This window comes from Psammomys obesus, unplaced genomic scaffold (assembly GCF_907164565.1).
Source record: "Psammomys obesus unplaced genomic scaffold, mPsaObe1.curated_primary_1811, whole genome shotgun sequence".
Taxonomy (NCBI): domain Eukaryota; kingdom Metazoa; phylum Chordata; class Mammalia; order Rodentia; family Muridae; genus Psammomys; species Psammomys obesus.
In genome coordinates this window covers 28,397,787-28,422,799 of record NW_026587216.1, presented here as the reverse complement: position 1 = coordinate 28,422,799, position 25,013 = coordinate 28,397,787, and the positions used below count along the sequence as shown (strand labels likewise).

The 25,013-nt window shown below is 39.3% G+C and overlaps 1 protein-coding gene across 2 annotated transcripts in view; it reads left to right on the top strand.

Annotated features, from left to right (window-relative positions):
• The window catches only part of Prex2 (phosphatidylinositol-3,4,5-trisphosphate dependent Rac exchange factor 2), a 288,407-nt gene that overhangs the window by 229,328 nt on the left and 34,066 nt on the right, over positions 1–25,013 (top strand). For both annotated transcript variants that reach the window (XM_055603275.1, XM_055603276.1), the window contains exons 36-37: positions 21,163–21,229; positions 21,445–21,635. In XM_055603275.1, the coding sequence (XP_055459250.1) occupies positions 21,163–21,229; positions 21,445–21,635 (258 nt within the window). The remainder of the gene's footprint in view (positions 1–21,162; positions 21,230–21,444; positions 21,636–25,013) is intronic.

Below are 25,013 nucleotides of genomic sequence, written 5' to 3'. Positions count from 1 at the left end.
TTTCTTTCTTTCTTTCTTTCTTTCTTTCTTTCTTTCTTTCTTTCTTTTCTTCCCTCCCTCCCTTCCTTCCTTCCTTCCTTCCTTCCTTCCTTCCTTCCCTCCATCTCTTTCTTCCCTCCCTCCCTCTCTTCCTCCTTCCTTCCCTCGCCTGGCCATGATCCATGCTCTCCATCAGCCTCATTTTGTCATGCCCTACTTAAAGATAATTTATCACTACTAAATTCTTTCATTTTAATGAATCCTCTATTGGCAAAAAAGCACCACAGTGTGGTGAATAAGGATATAAATTGTCAGTGTGAACAATGTTCTCTGAATCCAAGAAGTCCTTGAAGTGTTAGGGCCTTCGATAATTATTTCTTAATATTGCTTTTAGTGTAAAATGAATAGTAAAGTCAAACAAAATTTTAAAAAAACAAGTTCTATCTTAGCTGATGTCATTTATTATTATGAATTAATAACTACATACTGATTCTTTTAGGGCTCATGATCTGGGGTATCTAATGGTAATTCTGTCATTTGTACAGAATATGAGAAAATTCTTCAAATCGGAGGCTCTCTTAAGATGAGCCTGTGTGAGTGGAGAATGGCGCATCTTTTAAAAAGGTTTTTTAACGGACTGGAAGGATAACTCAGAGTTTAAGAGCTTGTACTGTGCTTGCAGGGACCTGGGTTTGTTCCTCATACCCTCATGGTGGCTCATCTGCGACTCTAGTTCCAGGGGATCCAACACCCTTTTGTGGTTCTGCGGGTATCCGAACTCACATGACACACACACAGACAAGCAGGCACACACACACACAAATAGACAACAATTTAAAGGCCTTTTGAAAATGCAAATGTATTTTCTATGATCAATAGGAAAAAATTTATGTCACAAAGAAATACTACACATAGAAAAAAAATTATGTCACAAAGAAATACTACACATAGAAAAAAAAATTATGTCACAAAGAAATACTACACATACCCATCCCAGAGTCACAAGTTTTGGACAGTGTGTTCAACTGGAAAATGACAGCCGGAAGTGTGTGTGTTTTGATTACTCTCATGACAGCGTTTGCATGAAACACAAGCATGCCGCCTCTCCACATCCACAGAGGGAAATATGTCAGGGCATGTGTGTTCCTGGCATGTGGCAGTTACGATGCATAGGGCAGGTAGACTGTCATTTCAGGTTTTCAGGTACAGGAGACAATGTAGGAAGAGCACACGGTCAGCTCGTGCTTTAGCAGGTCCTGGGTCTGTAGCTCATGCCCTTTTTTCTCTTTCTTTGGTGGCTTCACACCATAAAACACTGTTGTCAATCTCTTTGTTGTGTGGCAGACAGTGCAGCGGAGTTTGAAATGGAAAATATTGTGACCTATTGATGGGGGGAGGGTGTATGTAAACCATATTAAATCAGTGAAAGTATCAGCTACAATGAACAATCAGATGAGTAACAGAGAACATACATTAGCATGGAAATAATGTTGCTGCTGTCTTTAAATTCTTTTTCCATATAGAGTGGCAGCTTTCAGAGTTAAATGATGTGATACATTTTTAATTATATAGAAATCTTGTATACTCGTCTCCTCTGTGGTATTTCTGTGTCTTTTACTCTGTCTCGCAACAAAGTTTTTTTTTCTGTTATTTTTGTTTATTTAAGGTGTCCATATTTTGACATCTCTGCAACCAACTATAGACCAAATGTGTATATTTAATTCTGTTTTGGGACTGAGTATGCAGTTTTCGGGGGCTTACACGAGAAGTGATTCTGTCATGGTTGATAACAAACCAACTCTGGGAAGGATCTGAGTCAGTTTGGGATGCTTACAGATTTTCTAGGTGTGTTTCTTACATAAGAAATAAAAGAAGGAGCCACGGTTTCCAAACCGTAGGCTTTACTTAAGTGACAAATTTTCCCGCAGAGTAAAAGCCTACACTTTCTGGTGCCCTAGCCATTTACCTAGCAGACACCACCTGCCTGCCAAGTACCGAGGACAGCGCTGCATGCTGGTGGCATTGAAGCAGCTAAGAGTCTGCCTGCTTGTGAGTGTTATGTCACTGGCTTAAGGTAATTGCTAACGTAAACTCCCCCTAATAATCAACAAAGATATGTGAGCCAACACTATACTATGTAGAAAAGTGTGCAAGAAGAGCACCCACCCCAGCTGTGGGGAGGGCGGGGCGTGGCGGTTTCAGCAGTGAGTTGCTTGAGGAAGATCCCTTTAAGCTGAGCTCTGAACCAGGATGAGGTGGCAGTGTTTAGGGGAAAGGGTCCTGAAGGGAAACTTGGCAGGGATGGTGATTATTTTCCAAGAGAGGGATGACATTATCAAAATCCCAAAGGTAAAGGGAGAATTTGTAGGGCGTGACTGAGGCTGGAGATCACTAGAGAAGAATGAGGAACTGATCTGACCTTTTACCCCCTTACTCCTCAGTTCCTGCCCAGATTCTGCCAGGCCACCTTTAATCCAGGACACGCTTCGGCTCCATTGTCTTTTGTTGAAAGTATAATTATTTTGTAATTACTTAGGACCCATCTCAAATTCATCTTCCTACAGAGCGCCTTCTGTTACATCTAAAGCTATCATAAATCAACTTCTAAACTGTACAACTTTTAAAAAATTCATTAGTTTTGTTTTAATTAGGGAATTATTGATCTGATTTCTTCAATAGGATGAGGAAAATGGCTATCTGTCTGTCTATCTATCTATCTATCTATCTATCTACCTACCTACCTATCTGTCTATCTATCTACCTATCTATCTTTCTGTCTGTCAATCACCTATCTGCCTGCCTATCTATCTATCTATCTATCTATCTATCTATCTATCTATCTATCCATTCTCCAAATAGTTATATTGAATTAGAGATCATATTAGTTGTAATGCATGACCACACACTTGTCACATTATTATTATGTTGAATTTATTCCACTATCCAGTCTACTTTGTTTTATATCCAAAATTTTTCCGACCATTTGAAGGGTACAGATGCTGACTCTGTTGGAGATCTCTCCAGAAAATTTATCAGCAGAGTCAAGGTTCATAAATTTCACATGAGATGAGAACAGATAAAGTTGAAGTTGTAGTGACATTTTGAGAGCAGCTTCTCCTTTTTATTTGAAAAGTACTGTAATTCTATGAAAGCTTGACACCATAGTTTTTCTGAGAAGGTGATGTAACTACATGTATCCTAATGTTAATACATCTCGTTTAATTCTCCTTGGCTGTACTTTTTGAAGCCAGACCAGTTCATTTGCTGTTGAGACATTACACTTGTAACTAATATTAACTTTACTTACCTTAAAAGAATTTGTAATGTAATTTGATAAGGAGAATACAGGAGATTAGAATTACTAGTTTATGAGTTTTCAGGTTTTTGTGATAAGTCCTGCTTGTGGTTTTATTTTTGAAGATTAATTATTTCATAGCCTGACAAATAGAAGCAGATAAAATCGTTTTCATTTTCTAAACATATTTGGAAGAGAACCATATCTGTCTAGACAGTAAGAAACTCTATTGTTTTCCATATGAAAGCTAAGGAAAAGCTACTGTTGCCATCTCCAAGCTAAAAAAAAAGACACTTTGTTTTTGCCAAAGGAAAAGGAAGATCAAAGTTCTCTGTTCTCAGAGCTTCTTTTGGAATTAATACAAGTTGAACATGTCAAAGAGAAAATAAGCACATCCCAAAGAATTAGTTAAGGAAATATACTATGTGGGGGAGAATGCACAGTGCTTAACAGAAGCAAAATTATTTTAACTCTGCTGACTTTCGTATGTGATCACCAAGACAGTCTTAAAAGACAATCTTGGTGTCTTTTAAGACACCAAGATGTATGCAAGGCATCTTCATCAACCTTTTTGATGAGTGTTTTTTTCCTATTTTCTTGCCTGCTCCCATTTGCTGGCACTTCAGATTTTGTTTTGTGGCTGTACCATGGAATGGATGACTATGAATTGCTTTTAGCTTGATGCCAGAGACCTTGATACAAGAAAAGTGATTCTAGCCTAGAAGAAAAGACTATGGCTGTATTGAAACCCTTGATTGGTAAGGGAAATACAGGATAAGGTTTGTAAAATTAGCTGCCTGGTTAGACAACTCAACCTCAACAGAAGGCAGGTTCTGTCTTTTGTAGATTCAAGTTTGTAAAATTCTACCACTCCTGTTGGCTTTGTTGGGCTTTTAGTATATTCAGCACAGATAAGTTCAATTTCCATTGCTGGACAGTTCCTGCATCTCTCTGTTGGCACGCCTGAGGTCTCATCCACATGTCATAATATCTTCTCATCTCTTCTTATTTAGTTTTATGTTTTTTCTTCTTTGCATTCCCTGATGTGTCTGTGATGGCTTGTGTTAACTTGTATTCTTGTATTATTTAAGTCTTTCTTTTTTTTTTATTTTTACCCACCCACTTTTCCTTTTTGGTTTACACATTACTAACAAAATGTCTACTAATAGGTGATTAATAAATGTATAATTCTGTGGAAATGCTCAAAGGGAGGTCAGCCATCCCAGGATGCAAGGTACAAACAGTGGTAGGTTCCGGACTGACACAATCATAATGATGTCGTGACACTGGAGAACAGTGTGAAGTCAGTGTGAGGGCTGAATGGGGCTCTCCAGCCACTGCCTTCCTGCTTGAGAAATTGTTCCGTCTGACTCAGCAATAGTGACTGTGCACTTTTATGCAAGTGCAGACATGCTTGCAGCATTGGGGATGCCGTGATGATTCTGAGTCTTCTAGGAGATCCAGGGTAATGTGAGGTAAACAGGTTGTTTGGGGATTCTCCAGTGAACACCATGGCTTTGCTAACAGGAAACTCAGAAGGGACACAGGTACTATGGGAGCCTGGGGATTTTAGGGTCTGGAAGGCGTGCTGACAAATGATATTGATGGGTGAGTTGTAGGAGGAGGGAGGTTCAATTTCAGTGGCTGAACAGGGGCACTGTGGAACCATGAGGCATGTGGAGAGGTAGGGGTGAGTCAGGAGAGTGTGCAGGAGCAAGCCATGGTAAACTTCAGACACAGCCTGAGGAAGTTAGGCTTAAGCCCTACTTCTGAGTGGAGGAGAGCGGTTCAGTCTAAATGGATACCAACATTGGAGACCAACTAGGAGGAAGGGCAAAACCAGAGAAACAGAGAGAGAGAGAGAGAGAGAGAGAGAGAGAGACATAGAGACAGATTCACACAAAGAGAGATTGCTTAGGAAACTATTAAAATAGTTAAGGTAAGGGTAAGTTAATAGTTAAGGATAACAAGAACCCTAACAATGAAAAATGGAGAAGGAAATGCAAGAAAATGGACAAGAGGCTGAAATGATTATAGTTATGTTGTTAGTTGGAAGTAAGTAGTGTAAGTGGAATCCAGCTGTGCGTCAAGCTCAATTGTATATTTTGTCTTCGTTGTGTCTGTCCCTTGTGAAATATTACTGTCCAAGAAGGAAGAGTCATCTGTATCAAATTTAAATGCCATCAAAATGTATCCTCATCTCTCTTCAAAATCTAAAATAAAGGATCAACATATATATATTATAGTATATTTAGTATTCTATAATGATCATAAATGACAATAATTTCATATTATCACTCAATTAAATAAAATTCCATACAGATAAAGTTGAAATTACTAGGATATTTTTATTTTAGTCTTATTCAAATATTAAGACCTTTAATCATGGAACGCTGAAAGCCCACAGTGGTGCTCACTCATAACTTAGTTCATAATTTTGTGTACAGTAACAATTCCAAACTTCTTGAATGTGCTTTCGTTTGTGTAGATTTTGAACTTGATCTACTTTTGACATCATTAAACCAGACATTAAAGTTGATATATCCAGCGGCTGGAGATGGCTCAGCCATTGCCTGCAGAGAACCTAGGTTCAATTCCCAACACCCACATAGTGGCTCACAACAACCTTATAACTCCAGTTCCAGAGGATCTAACACCCTCTCCCTGCCCCCAGGACACTGCTGCACATGGTACACAGATATACTGGCAGGCAAAACACTCAACATGAATAGCATTAATTCAAAAAAGTAAGTGTAATTCTGAAAATTCAATGGGGAAGAGATAAGCAAAGTCCTCACTACGCTTATGGAAGAGTATTTTCTGTAGATATGACAGCCACTGTGTTTCTTATGAGCCGCCTGAGAGAAACAAGATGGAAGTCTGCCTAACTGATTAAATGGCAGTCAGGTCCCGGGAGAAGAGTGTAGAATAAACATGAAACTCCTCTGTGTTGTGAGAAAGCATCCTGTCATGCCATAGCTCTGCTTCCTGACTGTGTTCCTCCCCCAGAGTCCATTCCAATTGGAGTCCACTCCCCTGACTAGAGCCCCTTGCATAGCCACAGCACCTGGGGCAGAGTCTTAAACAGAGTCTGTTTCCCCTTCTGTCTGTTGGAGCTAATGATGATCCATGGGCTGTCCTGTTAGCTGGGGAGAAGTATGATCATCCTCAGAACTTGCCTAGCATGCAGGATAGCTGGTCCTAGAGATTTTTGTCTGAGGATAGGTCTCATGGGTTCCAGCAGAGCAATTTAATTGGAGAAAAAAACAAAACAAAACAAAAAAAAAAAAAAGTGAATGCGAAGCAATTCTCTGAGGTGCTTGGTTCTGGCGGAACTGACCTCACAGCCCAGGGGAAAAATGAGGCTGCATAAAAAGAGCTATGCAGAGGAGGCCAGGAGGAGCCTTGCCTGTCCACAGCCATACTTCTGAGATTTAAGCACAGATGCTGCCCCTATTGGCACCCAGCAAACTACACAAGAATAGGGGTGATGTCAAAACCTCCTCAGAAGAATGTGTAGCCCCTGCTTTTCTTGTCCTGGATTTAGTCTAAAGACAGGAAGACTGATTACCCTAATCTGCCAAAAGCAACATTACCATACTGTTGTAAGGACCTTTTTATGCAGTTTAGAGCCACAAGGTAAGGAGAAATATTACAGTCTCCTTGAATGCTACCAGACTCTGTAGTAGTTAAATAATTGTCATTAAAATTATCATAATTAACTAAAATAAAGTTTAACAATGAAATAATGAATCACCACACTCCACTTTATACATGTTTTGGTCAAAATTTCATATATAATTATAGATAAACTTACTCACGTGAGAATGGGCTTGCTTCCTGCTGGTAACATATCTAATCCAGGTTGGAATGACAGCATGGTTTATAGGCTGGCTCTATGCTTATTCTAATAGCTTTCATGGAGGGGAAAAAAAAACAATTTCAGGTATGCAGTCACGGGAAGGGAAGAAAAGGTTTTAAAAGAAGAGTCTCCGTAGTAGCACGTGTCTGGTGGGGTCATTCTCATGAGTTACAGACATGCAGTCTTTCTTGTTTAATTTAGTCAAGAATATAGGTGGAGCAACATTAATTCTGGCAAATTAATGACTGGCAAAATGAGCATGGAGAGCTGGGCAGATGGCTCAGTGGGTAAGATTGCTTGCTGTAGAGCAAAAGCAAGAGGACCTGAGTTCAAGTCTTCAGCACCTTTATGAAAGCCAGATGGGTCACACTTTGGAAAGGCAGAGGAAGTGGAACTTTCTGACTCTTTGGCCTAGCTAAAAAAGACAACCTTTGGGTTCAGTGAAAGATTCTGTCTCAAAAAAAAAAAAAGGTGGAGAGCGATAGAAGCTACCAGACATTCCCCTCAGGTCTGGGAATGCATGCTATGAGCATACCTGTACATTATCATGTGTGTGCATTTCATACACACACAATTGTAAAGAAGACAATGTTTAAATAAAAGCAAATTTTGTTTGTAGTCAAATCTTATACACGCCTGCTTTAGAATTCACAAATTGATGTGTTGTTTTTTTTTTCATTGTACATGGTACTGGGTTACACACGGTCGTAGTTGTGAAAGTACATAGTTATGCTGAACACATCAACCCTTATCCCGTCTCCTCCATGTCCCATTAATCCCCACTATTTGTTCCCCCTAAACAGTTTTAGTTTCATGTCATATGTTCCTATGTAAAATCTAGAACCCACAAATGAGGGGAAAATATGTTCTTTCCTGGGGCTGATTTAATTTGCTTCATAGGATTAACTATCTCCAGCTGCGTCCATATATATTTTTTTTTACCTGCAAATAATATTACTTCATTCTTCCCTATATGGCTAAATAATTTCTATTTAGCCATTTCTATTGTATGCGTATGCCATGATTCTCTATCCATTTCTCCTGTTGACAAACATGTAGGTTAGGTTCTTAGTTTAGCTATCATGAATAAACATCTAAGTGAGCAGATTCAGAAACTTGCACAGCCACAACAGACTGCTCTTATGTCCCTTATTGTGCTGTGGTCCTCCTGTGTGTGATTATTATGGAAATCACAGCTCAGCTTAGAGTGACCTTCTGCTCTAAGGTAACGCTAAGAGAAGTGAGTGCTATGGGATTTTTGGATACTAAAACAAAGCAGTGTAAATAATTGTGTTATTTTTCAAATTCGTGGTTTGTTTTGCTTTATTTGTTTTGGAGACAGTGTTTCCTGTATTTCAGGCTAGCTTTGTGAACTTGCTGTGTAGCCAAGGATGACTTTGAACTTCTGATCCTCTTCTGATTCCTAAGCGAGGTAGTAATTACCCACTTATTTTCCATCCCTAAGTTACAGTTAATTTGTTTGCAGTTAAAGATTTTCTTCTCCTTCCTCTATAATCCTCAGCGTTTGTCTCTTCCTGCCTTATGATTTACATGTTGTGAGCAGGTCCCTGAACACATGAATCCGGAGTTTAGCGATGTCTGGGAAATGTGCAGAATTGAAGATGACTCAGGAGAATGTTGTGTAAGAATCGTGAGGCCAGGCAGAGAAAATCATGTAAAACGAGTGCTTCTATGTTAGTGATGAAGAGAATGCCAAGGAGGAGGTAGTGAGAAAAGTGTACTTTTTACCACAGTCTCCTGTGGTAAAGCTGAGACCTTGAGGATGGAGGGGTATTATTTACAAAAGAATCAGGAAGCAATTTCTGGAAAATGCCTACTTGGGTTGGCCAATGCAAAGTCATCAGTGTGAGTGGGAGAATGGTTTTAAAAGAGAGGCCAGGAATTCTGTCCACAGTTGATAGGAGTAAGGTCAGAGGCTTGTGATCAGGATTGGTAAGTTGGTTTCCTTGGGAGAAGATTTAGTTGGAAGAGATGGAAGCTGACTGAGTAGCATCTGCAAGGGGTGTGGTCAGTAAAGAGTCATTTGCTTTCAGTCTGAGCAAACTTGGCTAAACTTTCAATGTTTACAGAACAGACTTGTTATCACGTGAGGTTGCTCATTATCAGCTGTTAATGATTTTTATTTTGTCCTTGGCTTGTTTTTGTTTCTCTTCATGAGCAGGTAGCTTTCTAGGAGTTGAACATAACCTTGAAGGTGACAGAGTTCTCCCACAAAGCAGTTCCAGAAGCCCCTTCTAGACTGACCTTTGATCTCCTCTCCTTGTGGAAGGAGAAGGTTGGTCACGTGGGACTGTGGCTGCTTGCAGGTTTCTCTTGATGTATTCTCTCCCTGAATTCTGTTGGAAGCAATTTCCCACATCTGCAGCTTGTAATTCCCACTGTATTCACTCCCCCTGCCTTTTCCTGGGACACAAGTATTTATGAACCTCAAGTTTGAACCGTCACAGACTTAGGAGACCTCTTAGGAGACGGGGGCAAGATTCTGTTGCTACTGGTTGATTTTAATTAAATTTATTGGCAGTTAAAATTTATTGGGGAAGACCTGGATTGTCTTTGCCAGTCAGTACACTGTTTTTTTTTTCTTGTATGATAACTGCACATGTTATGATAAAAACAAAACAAAGCATGTCTTATGCTTTGTGAGATTTTTTATTTTCCTTCACCAATAGTTACCATTCAGGCAGGACAGTTTTTTCAGTACTTGTTAACAAAAAAAAAAAAAAAAAAAAATCTTAATTGATGGATTCTTGGAAATTCTTGTCCTTTTTTCAGAAAAGTTGGAAATTATTCATTTATTGGCTCAAATAAAATATGTTGATCACTTTTTGCCTCACTCCATTCAAGAAAAGACTGCATATTAACTCTGTTGTTAGGTGTTTGTAGTTTACTGGAGGGAAAATGTGAACAAATCCCAAATCCCAAAGAGGAAAGAGTAGAATTTAAGCGTAAGAGACTCCTGGACTTCTTGGGCAAAGGAATATTTACCAACTCTAAGGAAAGCCAGAAGACATGATGCTGAAGAGAGAATAATGACAGGTACCATCTAGGACTTTTTGTCTCTTGGCCACTGAATTTTACAAGATAACAAGCTCATCTTTAAAGGTTTTTCTTACATTTACTTAGTTATTGTATGTGTGTGTGCTTGTGCACATGCATTTAAGTGTGCAAATAAAAGTCAGAGGACTGTCTGTGAGTCCCTGTCTTACTTAGGTCCTCAAGCTTGGTGGCAAGCTCCTTTACCCTCTGATCAATCTTGCTGGCTTGACCTTTGGTGAAGCCTAGTTTAGAGATATACAAGCCAAGCATTGATCACTTAGAATCTCAGTCTAACAATAGACAAGCTTGTATATTTTCATCTCTTCCTTGGAAGTAGACAAGAATTTTGCTGCATCATTCCTTTCTTGTTAGAAGAATAAAAGGTAAATGTGTACCTGTGGCAGGTTGTCAGGCACCCTGAGAATTGTTATTTCTTATTTTAGTTGCCATTCACTGAAGGAGAGATTGTCAGACATCTTTATTCAAATTTTAATTTCTGATAACTGTTAATTGCTTTGTTTTGAACTGTTTATTCTTTTTCAGTGCTGACTCAATTGTAGCTTAATGTTTATAAGCTTAAGAATTCCTCCTGTATGCCAAAAAACATTTTGAAAATATGCATACATATCATATTTTTATTTATTAGGCAACTTCTTTTTTTTTGTTTTTTTATGTGAGAAAAAAATCTATTTTAAATAAAAGTAAAAATGTTCATAGTACCTTTGTTTTATGCCTTGAAAGCAGGAAAACCAATGTATGCAACAAAAGGATAGTTTGATATCAAAGGAAAGGCTGTGTCTAGTAGGAATGCTACCTGACACAGCCTTTGTACAAAGGGAGTGCTTGGCACATGACAGGCATATAGCATAATTTACAATTTTCATTGATTAATTCACCAAATCTTACTTTATAATTATTGGTGTCTCTTGCATAATCATGTGTACATTTTTTGGAAGGTTATAAACATAATCCTGGAATTCAGAGATATTTAATATTAATTTTTAATAGTTATATAATTAAAAAGTCAATTCCCCTTTATCTTCTTTTTTTTAAGTTTTTTTTTAACTTTTATTAATTACACTTTATTCATTTTGTATCCCCCCATAAGCCCCTCCCTCCTCCCCTCCCGGTCCCACCCTCCCCCCCTTTCTGCATGCATATCCCTCCCCAAGTCCACTGATAGGGGAGGTCCTCCTCTCCTTCTTTCTGATCTTAGTCTATCAGTTCTCATCAGAAGTGGCTGCATTGTAGGGTTCTAGGTTATCTCCACGGAGGATAGTCCTTGGTTGGAGTATGAGTCTCTGGGAAGTTCCCTGTGTTCAAATTATCTTGTTCTGTTGCTCTCCTTGTGGAGTTCCTGTCCTCTCCAGCTCTTACTACTTCCCACTTCTTACATAAAATTCTAGTACTATAACTCCACAATTATTTTTACCTCTCAAGAAATAAAATCAGGTCAATTGTACATCAGATACAAAATGCACAGCATTGTCAAGAACTGCCTTAGATTATGAGATTCCAAAATAGAACAGGTTGGTAGGATGGCTCACACCTACAATCTGAGCACTCACAGGCCTGAAGCAGGAGAATTGCCATGATTTTGAGGCTACCTTGGTCTACAAGGTGAGGTCCAGGACAGCTTGAGTGTAAAGCCCTGTCTCAAAATAAAGACTAATAATAATAATTAAAAACATCACAGGGTGTTCGCCCACTCAGATTGCGTTGTTTAGCCTAAGCAAAGGAGTGTGTGCAACTCAGTATAATGGACTTACAGGTCAATTTATTTCAGTGAAAATGACCTCTAAATGCCTCACTTCAGCTGGGCTTCATGGGACGAGTTGGATTTTTGTCAGAGAAAGGGAAGTCCTACCGGAAAGAATGCCCTGGAGAGGAGCAATATGCGTGCACAGACGACACAGGGCCTTAGCATGATAGTGTGCTGTGCAGGCGGGAAGGGTGGCGTGAACCCAGGCGCATTGCGTAGTTTGGGGTCCTGAAGAAAGCTAAATTATTCTGAAGTGAAACCTCTGTTCTGTAGAGGTCCTCCTGAAGACAGACTCGACCTAACTGGGTATCAGAAATAATTGGCACCAACTTACTATTTATGGTTTAAATAAATAAATAAATAAAAGCTTGGTTTTAAACCTAAGGAGTTATTCCTTGAAAATAGGTGCTGTGCTGTCTTATATAGTTGAATTATTTACCGCAATTATTAAATGAAATAGGCTCATTTTTAAAGTTGCAATAATACTCAATTTAACGTTTTTCCTGAGTAAAATGAACTGGCTTTGTGTGACATACCATTAAACTTCAGTATTCAGAAAGGCTTCCTTACATGGTACCCTTGGGAACTATCTCCAGGAGTATTTGATCAGCAGGTGCTGTCCATGGTAGTGTGCAAATATGTAGGCACAGGGGAGTCTGTCATTCTTACAGATTCATGAATGGGGGAGCAAGAGTCAGGAGCGGAGTGCTTGGGATGCAGAGAATGGGATGCCAATCTAGAAGGCTCTTAGTAAGGAAAGGAGTGAAGAGGGTCTATCAGCTGGAGACGGTGAGGTCCGTGACCAATGTGGCAAGGCATAAAAGTGCTATTTAATCAAGTGTGTGACACACTTCTCCATGGTCACGAACGTGTGGAAAGCTGAAGATTGGCCATTGACAGTTCTCTGGCAATTCTAACCGAGGAACTCATTATGTTTCCATTTATGACAGGCAAACCCAAGACTGTCTCATGATTGGAATTTCTCTTTATCCAATGTAAGCACTGGTTTCAGTGATATCCCAACTGTCTTTAAGGCCATGGACTGGTGGAATTCAAGAACAAATTATCATTCTCCTGCTTTTCTACTCAAGTGTGTGTCCTTTAAACATCTGTAACTAGAGGTTGAACCTGGGTAGGGATTTTTATTTGTAAGCATCCAGTGCCTTTTAACGAGATGTATTAGGAAATTATTTTACATAATTTAAGGGCAACGGCAGACCATCAAATGCAATTTAGCAATACCAGGCATCCAGTCACACCTGTATTCAACTGTAACGGTGACATATCTAATCATATGCTTGAATGATCCCCCAAATTGACCAAATGCCATTCTAGTTCTTTTTGAAATAAAGAATAATTGCTAAAATTCAAAGTATTTGTAAAATGCATAAAAGCAACTTGCTACAATTTAGGATATTCTGGAACAGGATATGGTAGCAAAAATAACTATGCGTCAGATGAAATAAAGAATCTTGGATGTGATTATAAATATATAAATAGAATGATCTCATGGATAACAATCTGGAGAAAAAACCAGAATACAGCAGCGGTCTTGGCTGGAGAATGCCCTTCCACTTTGTTATAAAACTCTAGGGACTCTTATGATTTCATCATTTCTCTTAGACACTGGCTCTCCTCCAACATTCTCAGGAAAAAAAAAAAAGGCTGGCCGAATGAGAAGGTGTCACTTTTGTCATTGATCTAACTTCTGTGTGTCTCTAAAGGCTAAATCAATTTCTTTAAGTCTTTTCAACTTTTGTGGGAAAAACTGATCATCTATAGGACACAGCTTAATGCTGCTGAGTTAGGATTTGGACTGCTTACCCATTTAAGAGTGCAATGTTGTAATTCTTAAATTAGTACTTGCATGACTGCATGAACTAAATCAATATGTCCACACCTTTTTTTATGTTGTTGTTCCCCTTCTGTGGCAAACATTAGTTTCCTGCTTCATCCTCCAAGCCTTCTTATAGTGCTGAGTGATCCTCATTCTTTCTAGGATCCCTGGCAGCTCTAAATTGCCACATTTAGAAATGTGATTCTTCCTGCTCATTCTCACTGTAGCTGGTGGTTGAACCTTTCTTTTGAGCCCTCTTCACTCTTTAACAAATTATTGACTTTTTTTTTTCTAGTTTGACATTTCATTTCCTCAGAGCCTAGATCTGGCCACATTGCCAAACACCCTTTCCTCCACCCTTAATTGAACTGTCTCTTTAGGTACATTGGCTCCATCTCCCCCTGTGCCGATTACATCATTCTTGATGAAGCTTCCACTTAAAATGCTTCTTACCAATTGTGACCTGTCATAATCCTATCCAAATGTAACGCTTAAGTCCCACTCTTGGGACCCTTCTTCTCTTTATCCAGTAAGTCTTTGAAGTTACCTCTTACAGTCAGCCTTTACTGCAAATACACCTGTGCTTGTCTTCTTGACAATGGTAGGCCGACTATGCCAAGTTTACTTTTAGTGTAGTTATTTGACTCAGGTATATGTATACATATATCTAAGCCAACTTAAGTTCAACTTAAGTTTATTGAAAATGTATTGCTGCCTTATGTCTTTCATTGGTATTTCATTCTCTGGGACTTAAACACAAGGATCATATAAAAATCTGCTCATTTTAGTGAACTGCAATAGTGAAAACTGACGTGGGCCAGCAGGACAGAGAACTCACTGGTCAGCTTCCCTGAACTAGCAGCCACAATTTCAAGATGGTCTTAAACAGACTTTCTATAATCACTTCCAGGGCCATGACTTCATTCTTACTCACCTTAGAAGCATTGCCAATGATGTCAGCTTTGGCATTAATCCAATTCCACCATTAACTTTCTCCATAAAATTTGAGTAAGAGGCATTGCAGGACTTTTGTAATTAAGGATAGTGCATTAGGAGATTATTTTCTTTTTGGTTTTGTGTCGACGGTTTGTCATATTCTGGATGACTCGGAAATTCATTGACTACCTGTGAAACAACCTTTTATGTGATGAAGTATTGCTAACATTAATTTCCACCTCAAGTTTAACCACTCATCTTCACAAGTAATTGAGTTTTCAGATTTGTTGAGTGTGCATATATGAATATTGAAGTAGCCATGTAGTTCTTGGTTGCCGTCTTTGGACATCTTCACTGTATCAGTGTATTTTACAGTAAATACATTGTTAATACTTGTTAATAGTCATTGTTGATTAGCTTTCATAGCCATGCATTAATGACTCTTCATAATTATCCCTTTCTTTCCATTATGGATTAGAAAGTGTTAACTACAGGCACAAGTATTCATCAGTCAAATATTGAACTCTGAATCTGCAGTAAATTTTATCTTGTAAGAGTATTTGGAATAGTGAAGTTTTATCAGTAGCTGATTTTTCTTTTTCAATTCTGCTATATAGCAGTTGAAAAACTAAGGTTTCTAAATGATGTTATTTGATGTGACCTGCATTGTCACTCTATCAGTTATTTCTCTTTAAGTTCTTTTGCTGTCAGTTGTTGGTTTTTTAAATATTTTGCTGCATTGATATTTGGAGATTTCTATAAAGTCACTTCTAAACGAACATAGCAGATTTAGACATTTGTGATCCAACCTGCTCTCAAGAGGCTGAATTAGCAGTAGCTTTTTCTTTTTCTTATGGTGCTGGAGATTGAAACTGTATATTTATTATGTGTGCTGGGGATAGGCAAGTATATTACCGTGCATGCCAGGCCAGTCAAATATTCTACCACTGGGCTATAGCCTAGCCAGTTTTGTTGTTGTTGTTTCTTTGTTTTGTTTTTTTGAAGAGAACATTCTCTTGGAAAGAAAGAAAAGGGCAGTCAGTGGTGTTGGGATCTATCTTTCCCTAAGGATGTTCTCCTTAAATGGTGCTATCATCTGTGGGCTGCTCTCATAGAGCATTATTCTCCTAGCCGACTCACGATGTCGGAGATCTGAGATTCCTACAATCAGATCACTTGGCTAAGCAATTTAGAGGACAGACTTCTCTTCTTTAACGTAAAAACAGTTCTTTTCTTTTTAGGCCTAAAATCTCTATTTGTGTATTGACCATGGTATTATCTGTATTTAAGTACATAATTTAATTTTTATTTTTGAACATAATAGTTCAAAACGTAATAGAACAAAATGGTTGCAAACTGTTTTAGGTGACCCCAGGAAAAGCAGTATGCCTTTGATCTTAATTTCATCTTTTTTAAAAGAGATTTTGTTATATTTTTAATTATATATAAGTGTGTGTGTGTGTGTGTGTGTGTGTGTGTGTGTGTATGTGCACATGGGTGCAAATACCTGGGGAGGCCAGAAGAGGTTCGGAAAACCCACGAAGCTGGAGATCAGGCAGGTGCAAGCTTCTAGATGCCGGTGCTGGGAACCAAACTTGAATCCTCTACAAAAGCAATGTGTGCTCTTAACTGCCAAGCTATGTCTCTCACCCCTAATTTTACCTATTTAAAACAAATGTATTGAGTAGCTGGGCCTTTTCTGCGACTTTATTGGATTCTTCTATCCACTACCCTTCTCTACCCCAGTCTCTTCCAACCCTTCAACTGGGCACATGAGAAAGAAGGTTAAAGGGGAAAGAGGGTATAGATCTATTTAGACTACTGGAGTGTTGAGTTCCTTGGGGCAAGTCAAATCTTCATTTTTTAAAATATCTTCAACCAGCAACAGCAAGCCAGCAAGCCACCAAACAGCGAAAGCCGCAGCAGGGACCAGCAGCAGCAGAGGCAGCAATGGGGGCAGGGGGAACCAGCTGTCTTCTTTGGAGCTCTGACTTTTATAAGAGTCCCTAGCATTCCAAAACATACACTATCCTCAGCTGGCAAGAATCACACCCCTACCAGAGCAAGAGGCACACCATAGTCAGCTCCTGTGAACAATTTGGAGCAGTCCCATATCCCACACCTGGGATTAAAACAAAAACATAATCACAAAACATGAATGGGTTTTTAAAGAAACCAAAATTCTCACAACAGTACTTTTTAATGTGTTTTTTTTAATTGTGTATGTGCATGTGTGAATGCACATGTTGAGGTTAGAGATAACATTGTGGAGTCTTTTCCCTCTGTCCATCTTTATATGGGTTTTGGGATATAACTCAGATAGTCAGGCTTGATTGCACCTATGCCTGCTGAGTCATCTTGCCCTTCCAAAAGTCTGTCCTTTCATATGACTAAAGCACTCCCCCAAAATCCTGACTGCTGTATGCTCTTTGGGTCAGTGTTGTCCATTAGACAAGTCCTATCTGCATATCATAGAACTGGGCACTTCATACACCAGCACTGTGCCATCTGCATAATGATGACACTGGGGCCCCAAGAGACTAAGCCCTTGAACTTTGGTACTTTTCTTCCTTAAACAGCGGAGGAAAGAATACTTGGTCCGAGAGAGGATCTGACTTTGTAACACCCATCTCTTCCGAGTTTGTAGCTTTCTTAGATCAAATGTGAGGGCAGAAAATGTATAGGTCACAGATGATCATGAATAGCCACGGTTCAAGGCTCCACTGAGACCTCTGACCTGCTGGGCCCTGGAATAGGCAGAGAGGCTGAGGCAGTTTCTGTGGGACTGTGGAAGGTCATTTTTAAGCTCAACAACATGGCAGTCCAGAGCCAGCTCCACCAGTTGTGACCAGGCATAGAAGAGCTGTTTCTTGGTAAAGGATAAAAATGTGCTACCCGCCCTGTTTGACACACTCACTCACGCAATGCTAGATCTGAAGAAGACTGAAGGAAGCAAGGAGGGCCACTAACCCAGAAACCGAGCCAGCCACTGGGTGGGTCTGTGACATGACTACTGTCTTCTAGATGTCTGCAAGATGTAATACCCAAACGTCTAATGTAAAGAAGACAGAAATGTGACTCTTGGCACAAAATAACTTCAGAATCACTTTAGAAAGAACCATCATAGAGTTACATAAAAATAAATAAAACTGTATTTAAGATTTTGTCACTGCAAGTAAAATTACATGTAATTCCATAGGTCATGAGAAAGCCCAGCTCTAAGAAAGAGCCAGAATACTGGCCTCTGAAAAAAAAAATGTCCTACAACAGTGGTTCTCAACCTTCTTTATGCTGTTCCTTAAGTTGTGGTGACCACCAACCATAAAATTATTTTTTTGTTACTTGATAGCTGCAATTTTGCTAGTTATGAATTGTAGTGTAAATATCTGTTATGCAGGATATCTGATATACGACTCCCCTTTAGGCACTATTTTTAACTCTTATTTTATTTTGGTTTCTTATACTTCTACCTTCCATCAACCCCTCAGCACTAGGTAGGAGAGAAAGAAGGTTTGAAAGGAAACGGGATATAGGTCTCTCTACTATTTCTGGCTGGTTAGCGTCATTGGGTTCTTTGGGGAAATATCAGTCTCAGTCATCAGGATATCCAGCAGTCCAGCAAACCTGAAGCAGCAAATATAGCAGCAGCCTTCTCTCTTCTCCTCCAATGGTCTCCTTGGAGCCTCCTCAAACTGTCCTTCAAAACATCTTCTGCAGTGTTCTCATTCTCACTCTGGGCTCTGGTATTTAGACCCTTACAGAGTCCTCAGAATTAAACTATCTCCAGCTGACAAGACCACACCAATCTCCAGGCTGCAGGAGGCTCTTATTAGCTGGCAAAGACCATACCCCGAACTAGGCAATTACAATGAACAGCTGTGGATAAACTAAAGCAGCCCCATATACCACACTTGGGATTAAAACAAAAACATGTTTACATAACATAACTTAGTTTTTAAAAGAACCAAAACTTCTACTACACCACCCCCAAAGGGGTTGTGGCCCACAAGTTGATAACAGTGTCCTAGAAGCAATTGTCCATCAAAGCAGCCTAGAAAATATATATCTGGGATTCTGAAAGTATGACAAAAGGAATATTAGCCATAAAGACATAAAATCCTGGAACAAAAAAAATCCTAATGACCTAATTATTATATATTTGCAGATATTTATTGAGATGACCCTGTTACTGTTGCTAGATGTTACAATAATAAGCAGAACATCTCTGTAGTCCACATGGGGAAAAGATATTCAGGGGTGGGAGAGGCATCTACTTTTCATGACAGAAGAAAAATGAGACCAAATAGATACCGTGAAAATAAAAGATAATCATCATAGTGTAATTTGTAACAAAGGCCAAGTTATATACTTGACCAAAGGAGAAATTATACACTTGAAAAGCCTTGCTGAGGAAACCACCTAAAATACAGTACAGATATATTTGGAAGGAAAGGGAGAGGGCTAGCACACTTAAAAAGATGTAAATATGTGTCTAATTGGAGCACCAAGATAAAATAGAAATATTGGTGGAAAGGCAAAACTGGGATAGTTGATAGCTGCAATCATTTCGGATCTGAAAATGAGATTCCTTTGATGGAAAATGTCAATCTGTGATCCTACCTGAATCTATAAAAACAAATATACATCTAAACACGAGTGGTTAAACTATAGAACTGAGATTGCATAAAAAGGGAACCTTAGTATTCAGAAAAAACCTTTCTTCAGATCCTGAACTGAAAGCAATATTGGAGAAATCCTGTTGACATATATTCTAAAATTTTATGGTATAATATGCACTGAAAGACAGTGAATGAAAATAAAACTTGAATAAGCATTTTTTTTTAAAATTAAACGCTGTCAATGAGCTAGGACGAGAAATGTGTGGGATTAAAAACAAAAGCTTTAAGCCACGTAAACTTTAACTATCATGCAAAAAGTAATACCTACAGGCCAGGCTGTGGTGGTGCACACCTTTAACCCCAGTACTCAGGAGGCAGAGGCAGCTCCAGGAAAGGCAGGGCTACACAGAGAAACCCTGCCTCAAACTTCCCCACACTGAAAATATAATAGCTAATGACCAGGTATAAAGAAAGTGCAATACTAGAGAAAAGTAAGAAATAGGAGCAGAAAAATAAGAGAAGAAACACGAGCAGTCAACAAATATGTACAAATTCAAACTAAAAGGCCAGAGGCTGAAAGTCTGTAAACACAGATATGGATATGCCCACACTTGTTCGCTGTCACCTCTGATGCAGCCAGCCATGTGGTGTGTGATGACTTTAGCATGGCCATCATGTTCATGGGCTTCCAGAAGTCTGAACGGTATGGGTCCTAGGGAAAGGACTACTATTGGCACAAGCAGGAGGGTGGAGGAGGATGCACTCGAGGAGGCTTTGACGGTCTTGGTGATATTTTATTTATTTAAAAGGCGAAACAAAGGGCAAAATGCCACAGTGTATCAAAGCATGGCAGTGTGTGCATGGGTCTTCATAGCATACTAAATCTGGCCTCGTGTGTTTGAAATGAAAGACACGTTAAACTTTAACACTTGAAGTATTGGGCATGACGATGAGTTTTCTGCCAAGGAGTCCAGTTGAATGGTCGCTTCCACTCAGGGGCTCCCAGCTCCTTACAAGGCCCCACAAGGATCCACCTTTTCCTCTTTGCTGGGTCTTTGCTCTCCAGCCCTGCCCCCACTGCATGCTTTTGCGCCTCACAAGATCCAAGCTTTAAAATAAAGGTTTTTCTTTGAGAGCCTTTCTTTTGAATTACTGTTGTCTCCCTCTTGGGCAATCTAGGAAAAGGTTTAAATAGTACCCAAATCTCCTTTAATTTTGCTATTGATCTAGTGAAAACGGATTCATTGGCTCACTAGGGCCATCTTCCTGACATTTGGTTACTGTAACCTCACTATTGACACCAAATACTTCCTGGTGTTGATTCCCCCTTGTTTTTATGGCCGTTTATTTGTTCATGGCACTCATTGCATATGTTACCTGGAAATAAATCTCAGGAGATCAGACTGAATTCTAGTGAGCAATAACCAGCTTGAATTAATTATATGCATTTTTTAAAAAGAGAACCTTAATCAGCATTTTAGGCAAGAAGAAACTAATTCTCAATAGGAATGAATGTCATTGTCATTTGGAAGTTGTCCAGAGTATCTTTCCTAATCTAGTTTGGAAAACTTCATTGATCCATGTTGCCTAATTTTGAAACAAACAAGACCACTACTAATTATGAGACTGGGGGTGGGAGTCGGTGCCTGGGAGCCACGAGTAACTATTGCCTTTGCCTAGTCCCAGCCAACCTTATTGTCAGGGTCTTTGCTCATCTACTGATCTTTAAGCAGAAGTTTTTAGAAACCGAACATCTTCATGCATTTTATGTTCTTTGTTATCTGACAATAAATGGTTTCCTTTGGACTCTTTCAGGGCATTCTACTTGGACAAGTCAAATTCACCGCCAAATGCCACCTCCAAGGCTGCCTACATAGATAAGGTAAAATGTGATGTGGTTCACCTGCCTCCTTCTTAGCTCTTCTGCTGCTTCTCCACACACTCCCTGATTACAGATAGTGACATTCTCCAGTGGGCTGCCTCCATCCTAAGATGGCATTTTACATCAGTGATCTGAATGCTGGGACAGATGAATTGCACGCCGCCCAAATGGGCTTCCAAACGTGTTGAGCTTTGTCTTCGGCACTTTCTTTTCAGCTCATGAGGCCCCTCAATGCTTTAGATGAACTTTACCGGCTGGTCACGTCGTTCATCAGATCTAAGCGCATCGCCGCCTGCGTGAACACGCCTTGCAGCGCCTCTGGAGTTGGGCTGCTGTCGGTGTCCTCGGAGCTGTGCGACAGGCTCGGCGCCTGTCACATCATCATGTGCAGCAGTGGTGTGCACCGGTAGGTCCAACTTCTCCGCCCACCGCCGTTTTTCTTGCTCTGTCTCTTACACGGCGTAATGTGGCCGGGTTAAAACTAGTGATGTTCAAGTGACTCAGATGTGTTTGCGGTACGATTGAGATATTTCCTGGTTTGGATTCTTGTGGTTTTATTAGCTGTAGACAAACGAATTAAGGCAACCCTCTGTGTATGCCAGGATAGCACAGATTTGTTTTTCTCCCATGTTAGTATTTCAGGTACAAAATGTGCATCTCTCTTTTTAATCACTGTAAGAATTTCCTAGTTGCAGTTGAACTCAAATAGCTCATCGCCACCTTTCTCAGCATGTTGAATAGACATTCAGTCCTTCAGTTACTAATATCCCCAGGGCCAAAGTGCCCCGAGAACAATGTTCCTTAAGTTGGCTAAGTGCCTTTCTTCTGTGGTTTGGCAAAGTGATAGTCTGGGAGCTTGCATGATACGATAGGCTCTTCATGAGAAATCATGCCATCTGGGGCATGTCTGGGGCAGCCAAGATAGGGGCATCAAACTTGAGCTCCATCAGACTCAACCTCCAAGGGAACTGGGCATCTCAACTTAAGCCCTGCTTCATGATCACTTGTTCCCCTCTTCTCCTTTTCTTCCGGAAGTGAACTCTTAGAGCTGAGTATCATGAAGTAGAATTTTAGTCTTCCTTTTAATCTGTATAGGGAGAGAGCTCAGCTGTGTCACAGGATATACTTTCTTAGTACAAGGTCATTTAGACTTTGAAGGGCATGGTTACTGATTTATTCACATTGTTTGGTCTTTAGTCCAGGCAAAGTGTTGTAGCTGGTGCTGGGTAACATCACACAGTAGGAGTGTTCATGATGAAGACAAGCATGAAAAGCAAACAGGGGCAGCGTAACCATTCACAAAATTAGTAATAGAAGTAACAAAGATGAAAACACAACAAAAACTACAGTGCAAGAAGTTATAACTTAGGAAATCTAAAACTAATGAACAGGATTCAGAGGACAATTGATATCTCAGGGAATTAGATCTGAACCATCCCGTGGAAGTAACTTTTAAATGAAGTTTATAGATTACAAAAAGGGCAGAAATGCCGTGCAAGGCAGCAGCTTCTAAGGCCGGGGACATTTCATTTTGATGAGCTATGGCCTTGACTTCTTGCGTTCTTGCCTTCCCCAGTTCACTATCCTAGTTGTCAGTGAACTAGGACAAGCAAACAGGCATGCGTAACTTTGCTTGTAGAAATGCGAGTTCTTACCCTTGGATGAATTTACTGAAATTTAAGGAAATTCAGTCTGCCATTTAATACATGCAATCATGAGCAAATGTCCAAATCACTCTCACAGACACTCCATGAACACTTGTAGAGTTTGCTGGGTGTTGCCAACGCTAAACAGCTATTTTACGATTTCTGTATGCATCATAGATAGCATTGAAAAAAATTTAAAGTATGATTTTCTCCATTTTCACAGTTCAAAATCAATAATGGTTTCGGTTTTTCACTTTAGAAGATATTTACTAAACGGTTGACAGATGCTGGGTTTAAATATGAAACTATTTGAATATTATGTTTTATTTTTATATTATGCAGAATAACTTGGGGCTTTCGTATGAATTTTTATTTTTTTCCGCGAAGGACTTGCTTGGATTTTTTTTTCAGGAGGATAAAATGTGTGCCAATTTACACTGGAATTCAAAATTTCACAGAAGGCTGTTCCTAAAATAACCCTTTAGTAATTCCAATTCAGGCAGCTAGAGAGGAAGTGACAGAGATCTCCTCCTGCAGGAAACATTAAAACAAGGAAGTTTGCAGTCAGGTTCCCACTGAGAAGACAAATCCAGTGTTAATCAAATGTTATACAAGGTTTTTTAAAATAAAAAAATGAAAAAAATTTATATACCCGAAATATATAGTGTCCACTTGGATTACCTTACTGCATTTTTATTTATTGGATAAAGGGGAGGTGTGTCCAAATGTTTTATTATTAGGAGCAATGTAGCTTTTAGAAGGAAAGGAAGGCTTAATTTGCATCATTATGACATCTATGTTAATAATGCATATTAACGATTAGGAAAATGGAGTTTAAGATGAATTATGAAGATCTCATTGCACTTAGCCTGGCTTTGTTTTTATTGAATTTTTCCCAGGGTGTCTGTCCTGATGCTCTCCTTTGCCTCTCACTGATAACTAAGCTTCCAGTTGCCAATGAGTAGAGCAAGGGAATAATGCTGATCCCTTTTCAAGATGAGGTTTTGCCTTTTCAAAAGTATGAATGTGATTGAGGTGATTTAGCAACAGGCATTTAACAATAGCATTTTCTCCTTGTATGCTTTTTCCTTTATGGAACTTCTCGTGGTTTCTCCCACTTACATTGCTTTACTAGTGCAAAAACTGTCTTAGTGAGAGTTCATCATGTCCTGTGGGAAGTGGCTGAGTTCGCTGGCATGGACTGTTACAGTAAGTCTGTTCCCTTTAGTTCTCTGATTCCTTGCCCAACCATCTTCAGAGTGAGACTATGCAACCAAAAGGCAATCACCAAGCCAAAGCTCCTCAACTGTGTACTTCTTCCTCAGTCTCAGTTTGAAGAACTCAATTTATCTACGAATTACCCTGTCTCCTGTTTTCTGTATCAGCAGCACAAAAGACACATTTTGTTTTTGTTTTTCATCATCTCTCTTATGTCTTATTTAATGTTGTAGCTTGTGGCTCTGCCACCACTTATTAATTTTCTGTTTAATGATTGTTTTTTTTTTTCTTTTACTGCTCTTGCATTGCATGTAACACTGGCACAAAGACACCCTTCTATATGCCTCTGTCACTTAAGTTAAAAGAGAAACATTCTCTTGTTAGAATGTCAAAAATTCTAAGCTTTCTGGTTAATAGATTGTAGTTTAGGCTCCAAAACAAATTACTCTCAATAAAACCCAACAAGTAGTGTGGGTTACCTTGGATTTCCTTACCTTGTCTGCAGAGGGCAATGGAATTCATCTGCACATTGTCCTTAATAGAGGTGTATAATATTTCTGTAGTGCTTCCTTTGCTAACGCATGGAAGTATTTGCTGCCTTACGAATTTCCTTTCCTACAAAGACATATGTTACTTGTACTGTGTTGTTACCTGCCTTGTAAATGGAGTTATTTTTATTTTCCCAAATGGAACCTTTTAGTGGTATTGAATCAGCTTTGTGGCTTTTCAAGCTCTGTTTTGTACCCATGCCAGTTACTTGCTGCAGGCAGTCAAAGAGCTTGCAGCTGTGACCGGGTTCTAAATGTTCCTCATATTATTGCAGCATCCCTCATTTAGTGTGGGTTTGTTCTTTTTTTCTTTCTTTCTTTCTTTCTTTCTTTCTTTCTTTCTTTCTTTCTTTCTTTCTTTCTTTCTTTCTT